The sequence below is a fragment of the Talpa occidentalis genome, unplaced genomic scaffold, assembly GCF_014898055.3.
Source record: "Talpa occidentalis isolate TD23 unplaced genomic scaffold, MPIMG_talOcc4v2.1 talOcc4.18, whole genome shotgun sequence".
Lineage (NCBI taxonomy): Eukaryota > Metazoa > Chordata > Mammalia > Eulipotyphla > Talpidae > Talpa > Talpa occidentalis.
In genome coordinates this window covers 8,105,336-8,122,533 of record NW_023601851.1, presented here as the reverse complement: position 1 = coordinate 8,122,533, position 17,198 = coordinate 8,105,336, and the positions used below count along the sequence as shown (strand labels likewise).

General features: G+C 45.7%; 1 protein-coding gene across 1 annotated transcript; it reads left to right on the top strand.

The window, feature by feature from the left end:
* Positions 1 to 3,841: 3,841 nt before the first annotated feature.
* On the top strand, positions 3,842 to 16,828 carry LOC129146161 (zinc finger protein 345-like). The gene is given in 6 exon segments (XM_054697660.1): positions 3,842 to 3,850; positions 4,758 to 4,941; positions 11,706 to 11,868; positions 12,114 to 12,206; positions 14,291 to 16,580; positions 16,582 to 16,828. Coding segments are annotated over 4 exon segments (2,751 nt in total). The 5' UTR covers positions 3,842 to 3,850; positions 4,758 to 4,941; positions 11,706 to 11,720; the 3' UTR covers positions 16,802 to 16,828.
* The last annotated feature ends 370 nt before the right edge of the window (positions 16,829 to 17,198 follow it).

The following is a 17,198-nucleotide window of genomic DNA, read 5'->3' as shown; positions in this document are numbered from 1 at the left end:
CCAACCTATGTACACATAACATCAGTCTCTGTTTTCATTTCCTTTCCATGTATTTTACGGTATCTTTTTTCTCATGGGCATTCCATAGCATGTTGAATAGTTATGACAGTCTTTTCTAAAGTGAAAACCATGTAAATTCAGCTGCATACCAAAACTCCACTCTTTAACATTTCTACCCCTACTGACATCACAAACTGTATCTCATGATATTTGTATTCTATAACATGAATCTATGATTTTTTTTTTGTGCCATATTTCCAAATTCTGAAGCAGAAACAATATTTTTAGTATAGAGTTATATCTGTATTTGCTATGTATTTACCTTTCCCTAAGGATGTTAACTATTCATAAGCATGTGTGTTGCTGTCTAGTGCTGATGTTACCTATCCAAACATCATGTCAGTGGTCTTTATATGGTAATAATTTCATGTCTTAAATATTTAAAGTATTTTGTCTTGAGTGCTGTGCGTGGGGTAGTTATTCCTCGTTGTCTTCCTGCCCTGTCTTCTCAAGACAACCAGGTCTCCATGCCACAGTCAGGCACAGAAGATTTGTTGCTAAATGTGGGGCTGGGAGGAGATGGAATTGGCACCTTTGAGAATTTACAATTATTGATAGAAAAGACATGTCAAGAGACATGTAAAAGGCACAACAGTTGTTGCAATGAAGATTCCCAATATGGGACAATTATCCATAACACAAATCCTCCTGTACAAAGTGATCCTGCGTGTAAACCATGCTGGGTAAAACTCCATTTTACGTCTGTTACAGGTAGAGATAAATATGTTTCTAATTAGCAAAGATCCATGTGACATTTTTAACAGGACACAATCTCTGAGAAGAATGTTGGAACATATGGGAAGTCCCTAGTCCATAATGCAAATGAGTATTCAAAACACTGTCAATGTGGGATAGATTTAAACTTTCAGTCATGGCATTCTCAACATCAGAGAATTATAAAGGAAGATGAAAAATCTACACAGGATCCTATTGAGGAGTCCTCAATACTTTTCCAGCATCATGTACTTCATGAGAAACTACAATTTTAAAGGATATGGCAAAGCTACCAAATTGTGCCCAAGACTTACTGAACATCACAGAGAGAAACGTCACAAGTGTGAAGAGCATGGTAAAGACTTGTATTGGCATCCACAGCTGACTAACCATCTAAGGATTCATGCTGGAGAAAAGCCTACACACGTCCTGATTGTGGTAACACCTTCCTGTGATGTGTCACCTTTCCCGATATCGGAGAGTTCATACTGGGGAGAAACCTTACAGATGTGAGGAATGTGGGAAAGCCTTTCACCAACTGTCAGCCTTTAACTATCTTAGCATCACAGAATTCATACTGAGGGGAAACCTTACAATTATGAATGATGTGACAAAGCCTTCAACAATAAGTCATGTCTTACTAGACAACATAGAATTCATACAGGGGAGAAACCTTCCAGATGTGAAGAATGTAGGCAAAGCCTTCTACCATCCATCACATTTAAGTCAACATCACAGATTTCATACTGGGGAGAAACTTTACAAATGTGAAGAATGTGGCAAAGCCTTTCACCGCAAGTCAAGTGTTACTCTACATTAGAGAATTCACATCAGTGAGAAATGTTAAAATTGTGAAATCATTTTTTTTTTTACTTTAGTCTCTTTTTTTCAAGATTTATTTTATTATGCATACAAGAACTGGGGTATCTGCCAGAGGTGGGGGGGTGTGAGAGGATTCATCATAGGCAGAGTGGGAAACAGAACAGGCGGATTGACTGAATTACACTGCTGAGGGGAGCAGCAGGCAAGACAGGAGGGGTCTGTTGCACCACGTGGGTAGCTCACTGACCTGGAATCCAACTCGTACTGCAGTGGCTGCGTATAGCTACATAGGTTGTGTCTTAACCCCTTGTGCCACCAGTGAGGTCCCAACTTTGGTGTCTTTACCAGAAGTCCAGAAGTTTAACCAGAAGTGTCAAAGTGATTAACCAGAAGTCAGATCATCCTAAACATCAGAGAGTGCAAACCAAGAGAAACTGTAAATGAAAAGTGATGAGTGGTTTGTCCAAATATGAATTTTGAAGCCACCAGGTTTTCATCCTGGAAACTTGAAAGAAGTGAAAATATGATTAAGTAATTTATAATACAATTTAGATTCATATTAAGATATTGCAATACAGTAGGAAGTGAGAAACACTTTACATTCCTTAAGTCAGAAAATTGTTATGGAGCATAAGCCAACATTAAAACACTAAATATTAGCATAACTGAAAAGTCTGAGGGCCTTCCTGGTGGTGCAGAGGGTTAAGTCACAGCACTATGAAGCTATCGTTTGGTCCCTGGCCAGGGAGCTGACCACATGAAACAGCAGACCTCTCCTGACTTATCTGCTGCTCCCCTCAGCAGTGTGTTTCAGTCAATCTGCTTGTTCTGCTCTGCACTCTGTCTTTGGGGAATCCTCTCACCCCGTACACTTCTGGCCTACCCCTCTGTTCTTGTATGCATAAATAAATAAAATCAATCGTTAAAAAAATAAATAAGAGTTCAAGACGATGGTTTGGGGCCCTGTATAGTTATTTTCTTTGTCCTTTTTTTAATCAACCATACTTGAGATATTGTGAAGAGACCTGATGAATATAATTCAGCCCTAAATCACTTCACTCTATGGCTTTCTTCTGGTATGTAGTTGGAGTCATGTATTTGACTTTCGTGTGTCAAACATCTAAAGGACCCTCTCCAGTTGATGAGTTTCTTTACATCTTAATTACTTGGGTACATTTATGATGGTGTCATGCATAATGGATGAAGAAAATCTAAATGGATATGCTGTTTGTATCTGACTGAAAAGATTGATCTAAATCACCCAGAGGAGTCGTGGACTTCATTGTGGGCATAAAAGTTAGACACGGAAATGTGCTGAAGTTCAACTCATTTCATCGTTTTCTCCTTCAGGGAATACACTAACAGTTTATTAATATCCTCATGTTTCTTCATGGTAGTAATGGAGCCATGAATATTATTGGACGTTGTTGCCAAAAGAAATCTTCACAAGCATGTGATGAAGGAGCAGGTGAGCTTTTCATAACAGCGTAGAATTCTTGTCCATTCACATTAGCTAAGCATAGCATCTTTATGTTGAACACCGACTCTGTGATCCAGGTATCAGAAGGTCAAGATGCTTCTTAAATACCTGAATGTTGATTTTGATGAAATGTGTCTTGGTATCTGAATGTCTTGTTTAGACTATATGTGAACTTCTTATGTATATTTTTTAAAATTTATTCATACAAGAGCTGGGGTGCAGGCCAAAGGGTGTGTGTGTGTGTGTGTGTGTGTGTGTGTGTGTGAGAGAGAGAGAGAGAGAGAGAGAGAGAGAGAGAGAGAGGATTCACCAGAGACAGAGTGGGGCATAGCACAGGCCGACTGACTGAAATACACTACTGAGGGAAGCAGAGGGCAAGAAGGGAGAGGTCTGCCATGCCCTGTGGGAGGCTCCCTGCTGTGGAGGGGGCAGATAGCTTGTCAGTCAGCGCGGTGCTTAACCCCTTCAGCCCCAGGGCGGCCCTGTTGAGCTCTCTTCCTTCAGAGCCCTGAACCCGTTATGGGCCCTGCAGTTTTCATGGGCCTCACCCACCTGCCGGTTCTCCTCAACCTCCACTCCTCCCACTTCCAGGCCGCAACCCCACCCCGAGGACGGCCCGACGGGCTGCGCAAGGGGTTGTGGGAAATGTAGTCTCCAGCCCCTGTGGTTCCCGCGGAGGTTTCTGGGCGAGGCTTCCGTGATCTGCGCAGGCGCGGCCCCGCCCCCGTCTTCCCGAACGTTCTGGCGCCTCCGCGAGCGCTGGGGCGCCCCGAGGTGAGCGCGGGTTTGTCCGGGAGGCCAGGCTCGGGTGAGCGGAGACGCCAGGGGGTTGGGGAGCGGGGAGCGCGGGCGAGCGGGGCCCCCGGCCGCGTGGAGTTGGGCGCTTTGGAGCCGATTCCCCCCGTAGCGCGCGTGGGGGCGGGGCAGGGCGGTTGGGGAGAACGTCCCGGCCTTTCCGGGGTGTCCCAGGCGCGGCCGCCCGGCCCTAACCCCGGACGCTGCCTGGGGTCTTCCCGGGGCGGGGCACGGGGTCCCCGAGGCGGGGGCCCTGGGGAAGCACGGGTCCGACTGTGCGTATGCGCGCTGACTCCTCTGGGCCCCCCTAAAGTCAGCGGTGAGGGAGAGGAGAGCCAGGCTGCGTTTCTGGGGGGGGTTGTATTGCGCCCGGGGCCAGATTCACGGACCCAAGGTGGGAGGGTGACTTCACTCAGGTTGCCAGGGGGAGGCGCCCCTGTGGGGGCGGGGAGGTCCTGGGAAACTGGGTTGGCAGGGCGGGCGCGGTGGGGGGTGGAGTTCCTGGGGTGTTAGAGGCTACTTGTCTGAATTTCCAGGCGCCCTTCGAGTTCCCCAGGCGGTGTCCTGCTGGCTGCTGCACTCTGGCCTCCTGCCTGGATGTGTGCACCCAGGGGGACCGTGTCCCTGTCAGGGTGACCACGGAGAGGAGGGCGGGAAGCGGCGCGGAGCCACTGCCGGGGTGTCCTGGCAGAACAGTGCGTTCGGGGCGTCGTCTTGTTGGAAATCGTGGCCACACGCTGAAGTGACTCCTCAGCTTTGAGACTGTTGTTCTTGGCGTGACTGTTGATGAGGCAGTGGGCAGTGTCACCTTTTGTTAAGTTATGGTGAACCGTAAACCCAAGTTCTGCCGCTCATGGACTCGCGGGGCCTTTCCTGCCCCTTCTAGAAGTGTCACACGGCCGTCACCCGCAGTGACTCTCTGGTGTCTCCAGGCAGTGCGTGGCGGGCTGTGGCCAGGAGACTCCAGGACCCCGTGCAGCTGCCTCCGTCCTCTGTGCTGGACCCCATCGCCCCTCCCAGCACCGCCTTCAGAGCCCTCATGCCTCTGTGAGAGCAGCCACAATGGACCAGTGAGTGCTGTGTTTGCTTCAGCTCGGTGCATTGACTTTATGGGAGTACCTCAAGGACATGTACATTAGAAACATAGTTTTCTCCAGGGACACATTCCTCACCAGAGAAAGGTGTGGCGTAGATCCAGGCACTTCACATGTCCAGCATGTGTGAAGATGGGGCTCTGCCCTGGTGCTCATGCAGCGCAGAGTCAGAGTCTGTACCTGGGTCACGGTTGATGACGCTGAAGGTGTGGACTGTGGCTCTTCACCCCGCTGGACAGAAACAATTCCCTGCTCTGCGCTGGTCCGGTGCGGGGTGAGGGAGGAGGGGGAGGATGGGGCCTGAGGACCTGAGTGCAGAATGGGGGTGAAGGAGCCACATGTCTTTTAAAAAGGACAACTGATTTTTTTTCAAGATTTGTTTATTTATACAAGCACTGGGTACAGTCAGAAGCACAGGAGGGTGAGAGAATTCACCAGAGCCAGAGCGGGGAGCAGAGCAGGCAGAAGGACCGAAGTACACTGCTGAGGGGAGCAGCGGGCAGCAGGAGAGGTCTGCGCGCCATGTGGGACCCTTGCTGGCGATCGAACTGGAGCTGCAGAGGCTGCGGGCAGCTTCAAAATCCAACGCTCAACTCCTTGGTCCCCCCAGGAGGCCCCAACTGAATTTTTAAGGTTTCTGTGCAGTAGCTAAAATCATATACTGTGTCCTGCACAACTCTCGGAGCCTTTCATGTAGGCATCAGTCTTGGCATGTGTGCCGTTGAGTCCAATGGGGGATCCTTACACACCTGCCCCTGCCTTTCTCTCAGGTGGCCTGCAAACCGAAGGTGCCCAGTAGACTCTTCAGAGTCCTTTTTTCTGGCCGTTGTTTCCACTGCTCCTGCGCATTTCTCCTTGGTGTGGTCTGAATGCATTTCTAGTGACACTCACTACACCCTAAGTTGCTCTCCAGTCCAGTTACACTCGCCAAAATTTCCTGCCATGTTTGAGAACACCGTGTGTGACCTTGGGGAAATTTCATTTTTTTAAATTTTTTTAAAGCTTCTTATACTTTTTTTCTTACTCTTTTACTTATTTTTCCTCCTCGATCTGTCATTGACATGTGTAGAACTAAAAGCCTTCTGCTGAAATAGTTGTCAGTTTTTTCCTACAATCCTAATGGGTCTTGCCCTACCCCTAGTTTCCCCCTCTAGCAAACCACCCTGGCACATCCCCCGTCTGCCTGCCTCCCTAACTACTCCACCCATTTCCCTGTTCCCTCTGGTGGTCATCTTTACCTTCAAATGACCCTGTTCAAATTTTATTCAAGTATTTTGGCTGTAAATACTTTTTGGGTATTTATTTTCCACAGATGAGTGAAGCCATCTCATATGTGTCTTTACTTTTTGGCTTATTTCACTCAAGAGTAGCACCTCCTGGGGCCTCCCTGGTGGCACAAGGGGTTGAGATGCAACCGATGGGGCTGTCTGTAGTCTCTGCAGCACAAGTTCCATCCCCCGGCCAGCCAGGGAGCTACCCACATGGCGCAGCAGACCTGACTGGCCTGCCGTGTCTCTCGGCACTGTATTTCGGTCTATCTGCCTGTTCTGTTCCCTGCTCTGTCTCTGGTGAATCCTCTCACCTTCCTCCCCTGCACCTCTGGCTTGTACCCCAGCTCCTATATGCATAAATAAATAAATAAATATTTTTTAAAAAAGAAAAAAAAAAACAACATCACCTCCTTGCCCACCCATTTTATCCTAAGTGTGGCCCTTTGCTCCTTCCTCACAACCCTGCAGTGCTCCACTGAGTGTGCTCCACACTTCCTGCCCTGCCTCTGCCAAAGGGATGTAGATTGGGCCATGACTGGGCAGTTGGAAACACAGCTGCTCTGCTCATGGATGGGATAAATCTTTTTGTGTTTGAGTTTTCCTGTGAGGATAGTGTGTAGAAGTATTGCAGATGATATGGAATTTCCGTTTTTATTTCCTTAAGAAACCTCTGCACCCTCATCCACAGGGTCTGTTCCGACTGTCATGGCCACCAGCTGTGGGTGAGAGCTCCCTTTTCTCTGTGCCCTCTCCAGCGTTGTTCATTTCATATTTGTTTTCTTATTTTTTTTTTAGTGTTTCACTTTTTTAAATACTATTTTACATCATTTTCATTTTTGCACAGTGTAATCATTTACATCTTCTTTGTAGTCCCCAAAAAATTCTCACCCCTCACCCCCCGTTTTGTATAAATCCATTCGTTTTCATTTGGGCCTTGTCAAGGGTGAGGTGGCATCTAAGTGTGCTTTTAATTTACATTTCTCTTAAAATAAGTTAAGGTGAACATACCTATTGTCTGTAGGATGTCAGAATTCCCTCTCTAGAGAAGAGTGTATGTAGTTCCTTTGTCCATTTTTTAATTGAGATTTATTCATTTATGCATACAAGAACTGGGGTACAGGCGAGAGGTGCAGAGGGTGAGAGGATTCACCAGAGACAGAGTGGGGAGAAGAACAGGCAGACTTACTGAAAGACACTGCTGAGGGGAGCAGTGGGGAGTCAGGAGAGGTCTGCTGCACCATGTGGGTTGCTCCCTAACGGCCAGTGATCGAACTCGCACTGCAGAGGCTGTGGAGAGCTTCATAGGCTGCGTCCCAACCCCTTGTGTCACCAGGGAGGCCCCCCCTTTGTCCATTTTAAATTGAGTCATCAGTTGGTTTCTCACATTGTTTGGGGATGTTACAAATTTTGGAATGAACCCCTTCTCACATGTGTGGCATGGAGAATCTTTTTCTGTTCTGTAGACTGCCTTTCAGTTTTTGGGCTGGTTTCTTTTAAGGTGTGAAAGCTTTTAGGTTTAATGGTGTCCCTCTTGTTGATTTTTCCTTTTGTTTCCCTGGGTTTTGGGGTTGTGTTCCCTAGTGCACTTTGGGGCAACTGTCCTTAGTGTGTCCCTATATTTTCTGTCAAGTACATCACCAAATATTTAAGCCATTTGGAATTTTATAGATTGATTTATATATCCATATAAGAGCTGGGGTACAGGCCAGACATGTGGTGGGTGAGAGGATTGACCACAGACAGAGTGGGGAACAAAACAGGCATATCTGGTGAAATACACTACTAAGGGGAACAGCAAGGAGACAGGAGAGGTCAGGTGTGCCGTGTGGGTGAGTTCCCTGACTGGGGATTGAACTCATGCTGCAGGGGCTGTGGATAGCTTCATAGTGCTTTGTCTTAACCCCTTGCTTCACCAGGGAGACTCCATGTTGCTGTATTAAGTCGGTTGGAATTTGTTGAGGATTTTCACTTCTCTGTTTTTTGATGGTGTTGGTCTATTTTTCCCTTTTATGCTGTCTGTTTTTTGGGGGGATCAGTGCAATGTTGACCTCGTCTTATGTGTTGGTGAGTTTTCCTCTGTCTTCAGTGTTTTGGAAGATGCAAATTTCTTTGTGTTTGCTTCTGTCATGGTCTCTCTGATGATTTCTTTTCTGTGTCCCTGAATGCTTGAGTATCTTGTGCTCCTGAATGTAGCTAATCCCTGTGTTCCGATCTGGTCTCCCGTCTTCATTCATTCATTCATTCATTCATTCATAATTTAAAAGATGAACTTATTTATGCATACAGAAACTGGGGTATGGCCCAGAGGTTTGGCGGGGGGAGGATTCTCCAGAGACAGAGTGGGGAGCAGAACCGGCAAATCCATTGAAATACACTGCTGAGGGGAGCAGTGGGCGAGTCAGGAGAGGTCTGCCATGCCATGAGGGTAGCTCTCTGGCTGGGGATTGAACTCGTGCTGCTGTGGCTGCGGGACAGCTCCATAGGTAGTGCCTTTACCTTTGAGCCACCAGGAAAGCCCCTGACCCTTTATTTAAATGTAAAATAAAAAGTCTCCTTTCGCTGTCATTGTATGTGGTGTTCTTTGGATTTTAGTATCTGACAGTGTTATACAGCCATCACCACCTTCCAGATTTTTTTATTTCCCAGTAATGAAATACTGTACTCATTAAACTCTCGCTCCCAACTGCTCAGTCCCTCAGCCCCTGTATCCACCATTTACTTTCTGTTTTCAAGAGTTTGACGACTCAGACCTGTATGAATGGAGTCTTATTACACCTTGTTTTCTTGGTGAATCTCTTATTTTATTGCATTGTTAACTGTTTTGTCATTTCATAGGTATCGTACAGGAGTGCATTCATATTGTAGTGTGTGTCATTGTTTAGTTCCATTGTGAGGCTCATTAATAATCTCTTATGTGTATTTACCAGTCTTATTTGTCCATTAATCCATCACCTGGGGCTTGGGTTGATTTTGCTTTGGGCTGTAATGACTGGTGGTGCAGTGACAGTAGGTGAGCAAACGTCTCTGCCCGTTCCTGCTGTCCCTGCTATTGGTGAACACCCCGGGGTGGGGGTGGGTCCTCCTGTCATTCTGAGTTCCCTTTTCCCAAGAATCACCTTCCTGTCTTCCCTCCTGGCTGCATCATTTATGTTTGCCCCAACAGTGTGCAAGGGAGCCAGGTCCCAATTTTTGCCAGTACTTGTGCTTTTCTTTCTTTTTAAATCATTGCGATCCCAGCGGATGTGAAATTTCATCTCTTGTACTTCTGATTCATTTTTCCTTCGTGACTGATCGTATTGAGAACGTTCATGTGTTAGGACCCGCTTGGGTATGTGATTTGCAGAGCTGTGTATTCCAGTCCTTTACTCATGGCTGCACATTTCCATTTTGAACAGGGTCGAAAGTGCGAGGGGATTGTATTGTCCCATTTCGTCATATTGTCCTTTTATGGCATCCTGAGCCCACTCCTGCTGGGAGGTCCCCGTGAGTTTCTGTGCGCAGAAATGAGCCATCCACCTTCTCTCTGCTGTTGTTTTATTTCTCGTTTTAGTGTTTTAATCAATGAGCCTGTAAATAAATGCATTTTTGTTTTCCTAGAACTGGGATGCGCCGGGTTACCTTGCGAGAGTTGCTGTCAGTGCAGCAGGCTCATCGTGTCCTGGATGCTGTTGTGTCTTTGCATTTGTTTATTTCATTGTTTAACCCTCCGGGATTCTTTATTCCAGCGAGTCTCTGCCCTTGGTTCCGCTACATGCATTGCTTACTGTTTTGTCATTTCACTGGCAGTGTACAGGAGCTCCTGTGTGTGTGAACACGGGTGTGTGTTATAGTCTGCTCATTGGGTTTTCCTTTCCAGAGTCGCTTTACTTTGGCTTTCATTAGTTTTCCAAGAATGAATTATAACTAGTTATGACCATTTTTATGTATGTTGTCTTTTTGTTGTTGTTGTTGTTGTTACCTAGCGTCACCCAAACCCATTGTGAATAGGGGACACTGAGTGTCTTTGTTAGTCCTTCTGTCACTGGGAATGTTGATGTCGCCTGTGGCTGTCAAGGACTTGTTTTGTGTTGAGGAAAAATCCTCTGAATCCTTTTTTAGCTAATACAAATGGAAATTTATTTTAATGGGTTCCTATTCTATATGTATGTAGAGGTGCACAGGATTTACTACACAGGAAAGGAAATGATGGAATAAATTTAGGGATTTCTTAAGATGTTTGTTTTCTTATACCGTGTATCTTATTTTTCAAAACTCTTTCATTGCTATGATCTATTTTTTTCTTTCTCCAAAAGAAATATTTGTCTCTTCTAGTTGTTTTTCCTCTTCTTTCAATACCTTTTGTTCTGGTCACCATGTTCTCCCCTACGGTGATGAAAACTATCAATAATATCCTGGAGATATTTCTTTAATATTTATTTTATGTATGCAAATAAATGCTGGGGTGTAGGCCACAGGTGCAGGGGGTGAGAGGATTCACCAGAGACAGAGCGGGGAACAGAACAGGCAGACTGACTGAAATACACTGCTGAGGGGAGCAGTGGGGAGACAGGAGAACCCTGCTGTGCCTTGTGGATAGCTCCCTGGTTGGGGATCGAATTCTTGCTGCAGCAGCTGCCGATAGCTTCATAGTGCTGAGACTTAAACTCTTGTGCCACCAGGGAGGACCTGATTCCCAAATTTCTGTTTTCACCTTAGACTTCCTGATCTATCAGACACATGTCCAGTTGCGGGTGGAATTCCAGTGTCTACCAGCCCGTCATGCAGACAGCATATTAGGAAAACATTCCTCGTACCTCAGCCACCAAGTTATTACCAAGTTCTCCTCCCCTTTGTCCTTCCATTTTAGAAGTGATGACCTGTTCTATCTTCTTCTGACTCTGTCAGCTGAACATCTTTTCTTAAAATTTTATTTTATATATATTTTACATCATTTTTTATTTCTGCGCAAGTTACGCATTTTCATCTTGGTTATAGTCCCCATACATCCCACCCCCCCTTATTTTAACCCTAATCTCTCCACCCCCCATAGTGCATCTCTGGTTAATACTTGGTTGTAGTTGAACATCTCTTACCTTTGCTTTTTCCCACCTCATTGCTTGAACATCCTGGTTTCGGGCTCAGTTTTTGTTTACTGTGAGTTGGAGATAGCAGGCTTTGAGGTCACAGGAGTAAAATATTGGCACAAAGTTGCACATGCTTTTCATTTGTTATGAAGCTCCTTTAGCACATGATTCCGGGTGTATGTCTGTTACACCTGCCAGCCAGGCTATCAGCTCCTCAAGGAGCCAATTTTATTCATCCTTTTTTTCTTAGAATCATAGACACTTCCAAATATATAAGGTAAGCTATAGTTCTACTTGTAGGACCAAAGGGGTGAATGTAGAGGCGAGGCTCTTTCAACTGCGAATTCTATACAGGACCGAAGACCCACAAAATAAGATGTGTTTGCACTTGCTCTGTCTGACCCAGGCTGCCGGCCCTGAGATGAGAAATGTTCCCTCAGAAGGGACGGTGTCATTTGAAGATGTGGCTGTGAACTTCACGTGGCAGGAGTGGCAGTACCTGAGTGAAGCTCAGAGGACCCTGTACTGGGATGTGATGCTGGAAACCTGCAATCACCTGGTGTCCCTAGGTGAGGAAGCTCCAGTGTAACACTCTAGTGCAATGCTGTCTTCTGCACTGATAAGTGTGCACTTGCTTATGAAACTGAGTGTTGGTGAGGTTGAACATGGCAGTCAGTGTACATTGTGGGTGTTTCGGTTTTCCTTTGGAAAGATTCAGATTGGCCTCTTTTGCACAGCTCTTCACACTGCATTTGTTAGTTTTCAGAGACTGAAGTTGAACTTGATTGAAGACCCACACTGTTTCTCATCACAGGGCACTGTGTTACCGATCCTGAGGAGAGCATCAGGTCGGAGCAGGGATTACAGTCGTGGTCTGTGGACGATCCACCAAACCAGGACCTCTCAGGTCAGTCAGTGCTTGCCAGGCCGGGAGACTGAGAGGAGGCTGGGAGTGTGGCCAGTAATATTGGCCACACTGAGGTGCTTTTCCAGTGTCCAATCTTGGAGAGTGTGTCTGCATATAACAAACTGATTCTTTTTCAGTTTCCAAATATTACTCTCTTGTGAATTTCGTCCTGCTCTGTTAATAATGGTTGTCTATATTCTTAAACCAGTATGCAGTCCCTGATACATGGGGATGATTCTGCAGTAATCACATATCTCTATTCTCTCTCTTAGTGTATTCTCATAGACTGTTTTCTTTAGGTTCCTGTTGAGGAATTTTTTTATTCTTTCCGTATGTTTATGGGAAGTTTAGCCAGTGGTAAATTTTCTGAGAGGGGAGAGCAACAGTACTCACAGAAATGATCTTTACATTCTGAAGTTATACACTCTGTGAGGAAAGAATATGTAATAAATACATTTATTAATAGAGAGGTAAAGCCACAGAGGATGTTTGACCAGCATGAATGAAACAAAGTGGGGGATGTTGTTTTTGTGTGTGCTCCATACACATCATTATAGAGATTAATTCTTTTCTTTCAGAGCTCAGGTGAGGTGAATGGGTTGCACTGACATGTCATATCTGTAGTTCCTCTGCAGTCTGGGATAGCGGCTATGTATTGCTATTGGAGATGTCACTGAGCAGGTGACTAACTCAAAAGGGATAGAGAGGTGTTGACTGGAGAGTTATTTAGAACATGAGTAGTGTTTCAGGGGCAAGCGTTGTGACCACCCTCATAGTAACTGTGAGGCTGAGGAGGACCCAGAATTGTTCAGCTTTGGAAGGGATGTTCTGTGACATGGGAGGGGGAACCTGAGGTGGTGGTTTCTAAAGCCATGGCACCAAGAGTTTCAGGTTGGGGGCTCATACCTTGAGGAGCAGTGTGACCTGTGCAATTCCACCTTCTCGTGGGAATCATTGGGAGGAAAGTAAAGGAATCTACGACAGTGTGATGTAGCTGAGAGTCACACATGACATAGAAACTGGAGCTGCTATGAACAAAGCAGAAACACAGGTTTCAGGGAGTGCGTTGAGAACACCACGGTGTTGCTCTCAGAAGGATGTGAGAAAAGACTTTAATGCTGATAGCACAGGATGGATGGAGAACTTTTTTCCTATCGCTTAGCAGGAATGTGGGACACAATGATGAGGCGGAGTTTGCTGCATGTATTAGGATTCTGAGCCTTATGTGAAATGATATTTAAATATGAACTGACTGGTCTCTTCCGTGGAGGGAAGCACATGCCTCTGAGAACCTCTGCAGGTGACCGTGGCCTAGGCCAGAGTCGAAAGAAGAACTAAGGAAATGGAGAAGCAGAGTCCTTGTGTCTCAGCAGGCCTCTTGCTTAAAGTGCCTGGGCAATGACTGGGTCTCTCAGTCCACAGGTTTCTGGGAAAGCCATGGCCTCTGTAGGGCTTGGTAATTCAGAAAGTACCCTCAAGAGTTGCACAGGGTCAGTCTAAGAAAGAAAGTGTGTAGGATCTATGTTGGGTGAAATGCTTCTGGTTGAAATCGACAACTCTAGTTAAAAGACTATATGTACCAAATATTTATGACTTTATAAAACCATTGTGAAATTAGATTTACTGCTTTGTTATCCTGGTTGGGCATTAGAAAATCTGTTAATTGGGGCCTCCCCGGAGGCCTAGGGATTAAGTCTCTTAGCTCTCACTATTATGGCCTGAGTTTGATCCACAGTGAAGGAGTTCACCGACTTTGGCACAGCAAATCTCTCCAGTCTCACCTGTTGCTCCCCTCAACAGTTTATTTCAGTCAGTCCGCCTGTTCTGGTCATCACACTCCCCTACAGCACGCTCCCCTACAGCACCCCCACTCCTGCACCTCTGGTCTACACCCCAGATCTCCTATGCTAAAGAAAAAATACCAAAAAATCTATTCTCCCCATTATTTACTATGGGCAAAAAGCATGAATCAGAAAATCAATACCTGCAAATTATGTTGTAATATAGGAACTTTCGTGCCGCTTAGTAGTATTCACTCAAAATGCTTACTTTTTAGAGACATGGTCATTTTTATCTCACTTTAGATTTCCATACTGTGGATCACCTGACTCAGGACAGCCCTGCAAATCAGGGCAGACATGTGTGGCAAGTTCTTACCACCAGCAGCAAAATACCATCCAACGAGAGAACTGACTTAATGGAAAAAAGCAATTTGCACTCAATTCATTGTTTGAACCATAGTATCAAAAATGAAAACAATTCAGCGATGATGCCTGAGAACTTTACTATATGTAGGGCCATGATGATCCCTGGTGAGCCTCATGAAGGGAATGCTGGAGAGAACAAGGAGGTCTTTAGTAGAATGAGGGAACCCATCAAGTATCCTGAGCACCTTAGTCACCAGGTGATTCAGAACTTTCAACAGCCTTTTGAATTTCGTGAACAAGGAAAAGTTGTGAGTGAAGAAACAGTAGTTACACCTAGAGGAGCCCTTCTGGAAGGGATTGTGCGTAAATTCAATGAGTGCAGGGACGCCCGTGATGAGGTACCTTTCGTTGTCCGAGACAGAACCCAAGGAAGACAGACTCCCTGCAGTTGTAATGAAAAGGGGAGAGCTGCGGACATGACTCCAGTGCATTTGAATCCTCCTAGGTATGTTGAACATGAGCAGAAGGAATGTTGTAAAAGTGGGGCCAGTCTCAGAAACACATTTCACACCTATCCGCGTGAGAGTACCCAGTTAGGAAAGAATAATTTGGGATATAAGAGATATGGTGAAGCGGCCTCTAAAACCTCTGTTCTGACTGAACATCAGAAAACACAAGCAGACGATCAACCTGATGAGTGTGGGGGCACCGCTGAGATTTCCTTACAGAGGGGATACCAGAGAAATCTCACTGCAGTGAAGTTGTTTGGCTCTAACGATTATGTGAAAACTTACTCATGGAAGACTGCCCTCACTTTACATCCACAGTCTCAAACGGGAGTGAAGTGCTACCCGTGTCAGGTGTGTAAGAAAACTTTCAGGCGGAAATCTGCTTTTAGTGTCCATCAGAGAACTCATACAATGGAGAAACCCTATGAATGTCAGGCGTGCAGGAAAGTGTTCTCCTGTAAGTCAGTTCTTGTTCTACATGAGAGGACTCACACTGGAGAGAAATGCTATGAATGTGAAGGGTGTGGGAAAGCTTTTTCCAGGAAGTCTCACCTTACTGAGCATCAGAGAATTCACACTGGAGAGAAGTCTTACGAATGTCAAGAGTGTAGGAAGACTTTCCACTGGAAATCATCCCTCACTGAACATCAGAGCGGTCACACTGGTGAGAAACGCTATGATTGTGAAGGGTGTGGGAAAGCTTTTTCTAGTAAGGCACACCTTATTAGACATCAGAGAATTCACACTGGAGAGAAACCCTATGGATGTGAAGGGTGTGGGAAAGCTTTTTACAGTAAGTATTACCTCAGTGAGCTTCAGATAATTCACAGTGGAGAGAAGCCTTATGAATGTCAAGAGTGTAGTAAGACTTTCCAATGGAAATCATCCCTCAGTCAACATCAGAGATGTCACATTGGAGAGAAGCCTTATGAATGTCAAGAGTTTAGGAAGACTTTCCAGTGAAAATCATCCCTCAGTAAACATCAGAGAATTCACACTGGAGAGAAACCCTATTATTGTGAAGAGTGTGGGAAAGCTTATTGTAGTAACTCATCCCACAGTCTCCATCAGAGAAGTCACACTGGAGAGAAACCCTATGAATGTGAAGGGTGTGGGAAAGCTTTTTCCAGTAAGTGTTACCTCAGTGAGCATCAGAGAATTCACACTGGAGAGAAGCCTTATAAATGTCAAGAATGTAGGAAGACTTTCCAATGGAAGACATCCCTCAGTAAACATCAGAGAATTCACACTGGAGAGAAACCCTATGATTGTGAAGGGTGTGGGAAAGCTTTTTCCCGTAAGTCCAACCTCATTAGACATCAGAGAAGTCACACTGGAGAGAAACCCTATGATTGTGAAGCGTGTGGGAAAGCTTTTTCCCGTAAGTCACACCTCATTAGACATCAGAGAAGTCACACTGGAGAGAAACCCTATGATTGTGAAGGGTGTGGGAAAACTTTTTCCCGTAAGTCCAACCTCATTAGACATCAGAGAATTCACACTGGAGAGAAACCCTATGATTGTGAAGCGTGTGGGAAAGCTTTTTCCCGTAAGTCACACCTCATTAGACATCAGAGAAGTCACACTGGAGAGAAACCCTATGATTGTGAAGGGTGTGGGAAAACTTTTTCCCGTAAGTCCAACCTCATTAGACATCAGAGAATTCACACTGGAGAGAAACCCTATGATTGTGAAGTGTGTGGGAAAGCTTTTTCCCGTGTCACACCTCATTACACATCAGAGAATTCATAGTGGAGGGAAATCCTATGAATGTCCAGAATGTGGGAAGGCTTTCCGCCAGAAATCACCCCTCAGTAAACATCAGAGAAGTCACAGTGGAGAGAAGCCTTATGTCAAGAGTGTCAAGAATGTGGAAAAACTTTTTCCAGTAAGCAAGCTCTCACTGGACATCAGAGATGTCACTGGACAAAATTCCTGATTGTGAAGAGTGGGAATACTTTTCAGGAAGTCAGCCCTGACTAGGCATGACAAACTCCACACTGGAGGGAAATGCTCTGAATGTCAAGAGTGTGCAGGCAGGCCTCCCCTGGTGGTGCAGGTGGTTGAGCGCAGTGCTGGGAAGCTGTCCGTGGCCTTTGCGGTGGGAGTTTGATTCCCTGGCCGGCCAGGAGCAGCCCCATGGTGCGGCAGACCTCTCCATTCTGGCCCACTGCATGTATTTCAGCAGTGCATTTCGGTCAGTCTGCCTGTACTGTTCCCCACTCTGTCTCTGGTGCATCCTCTCACCCTCCCACACATCTGGCCTGTACCCTGGTTCTTGTATGCTTGAATAAATAAAAGTCTTTTAAAAATATCCAAACGTAGGGGCTCAAACC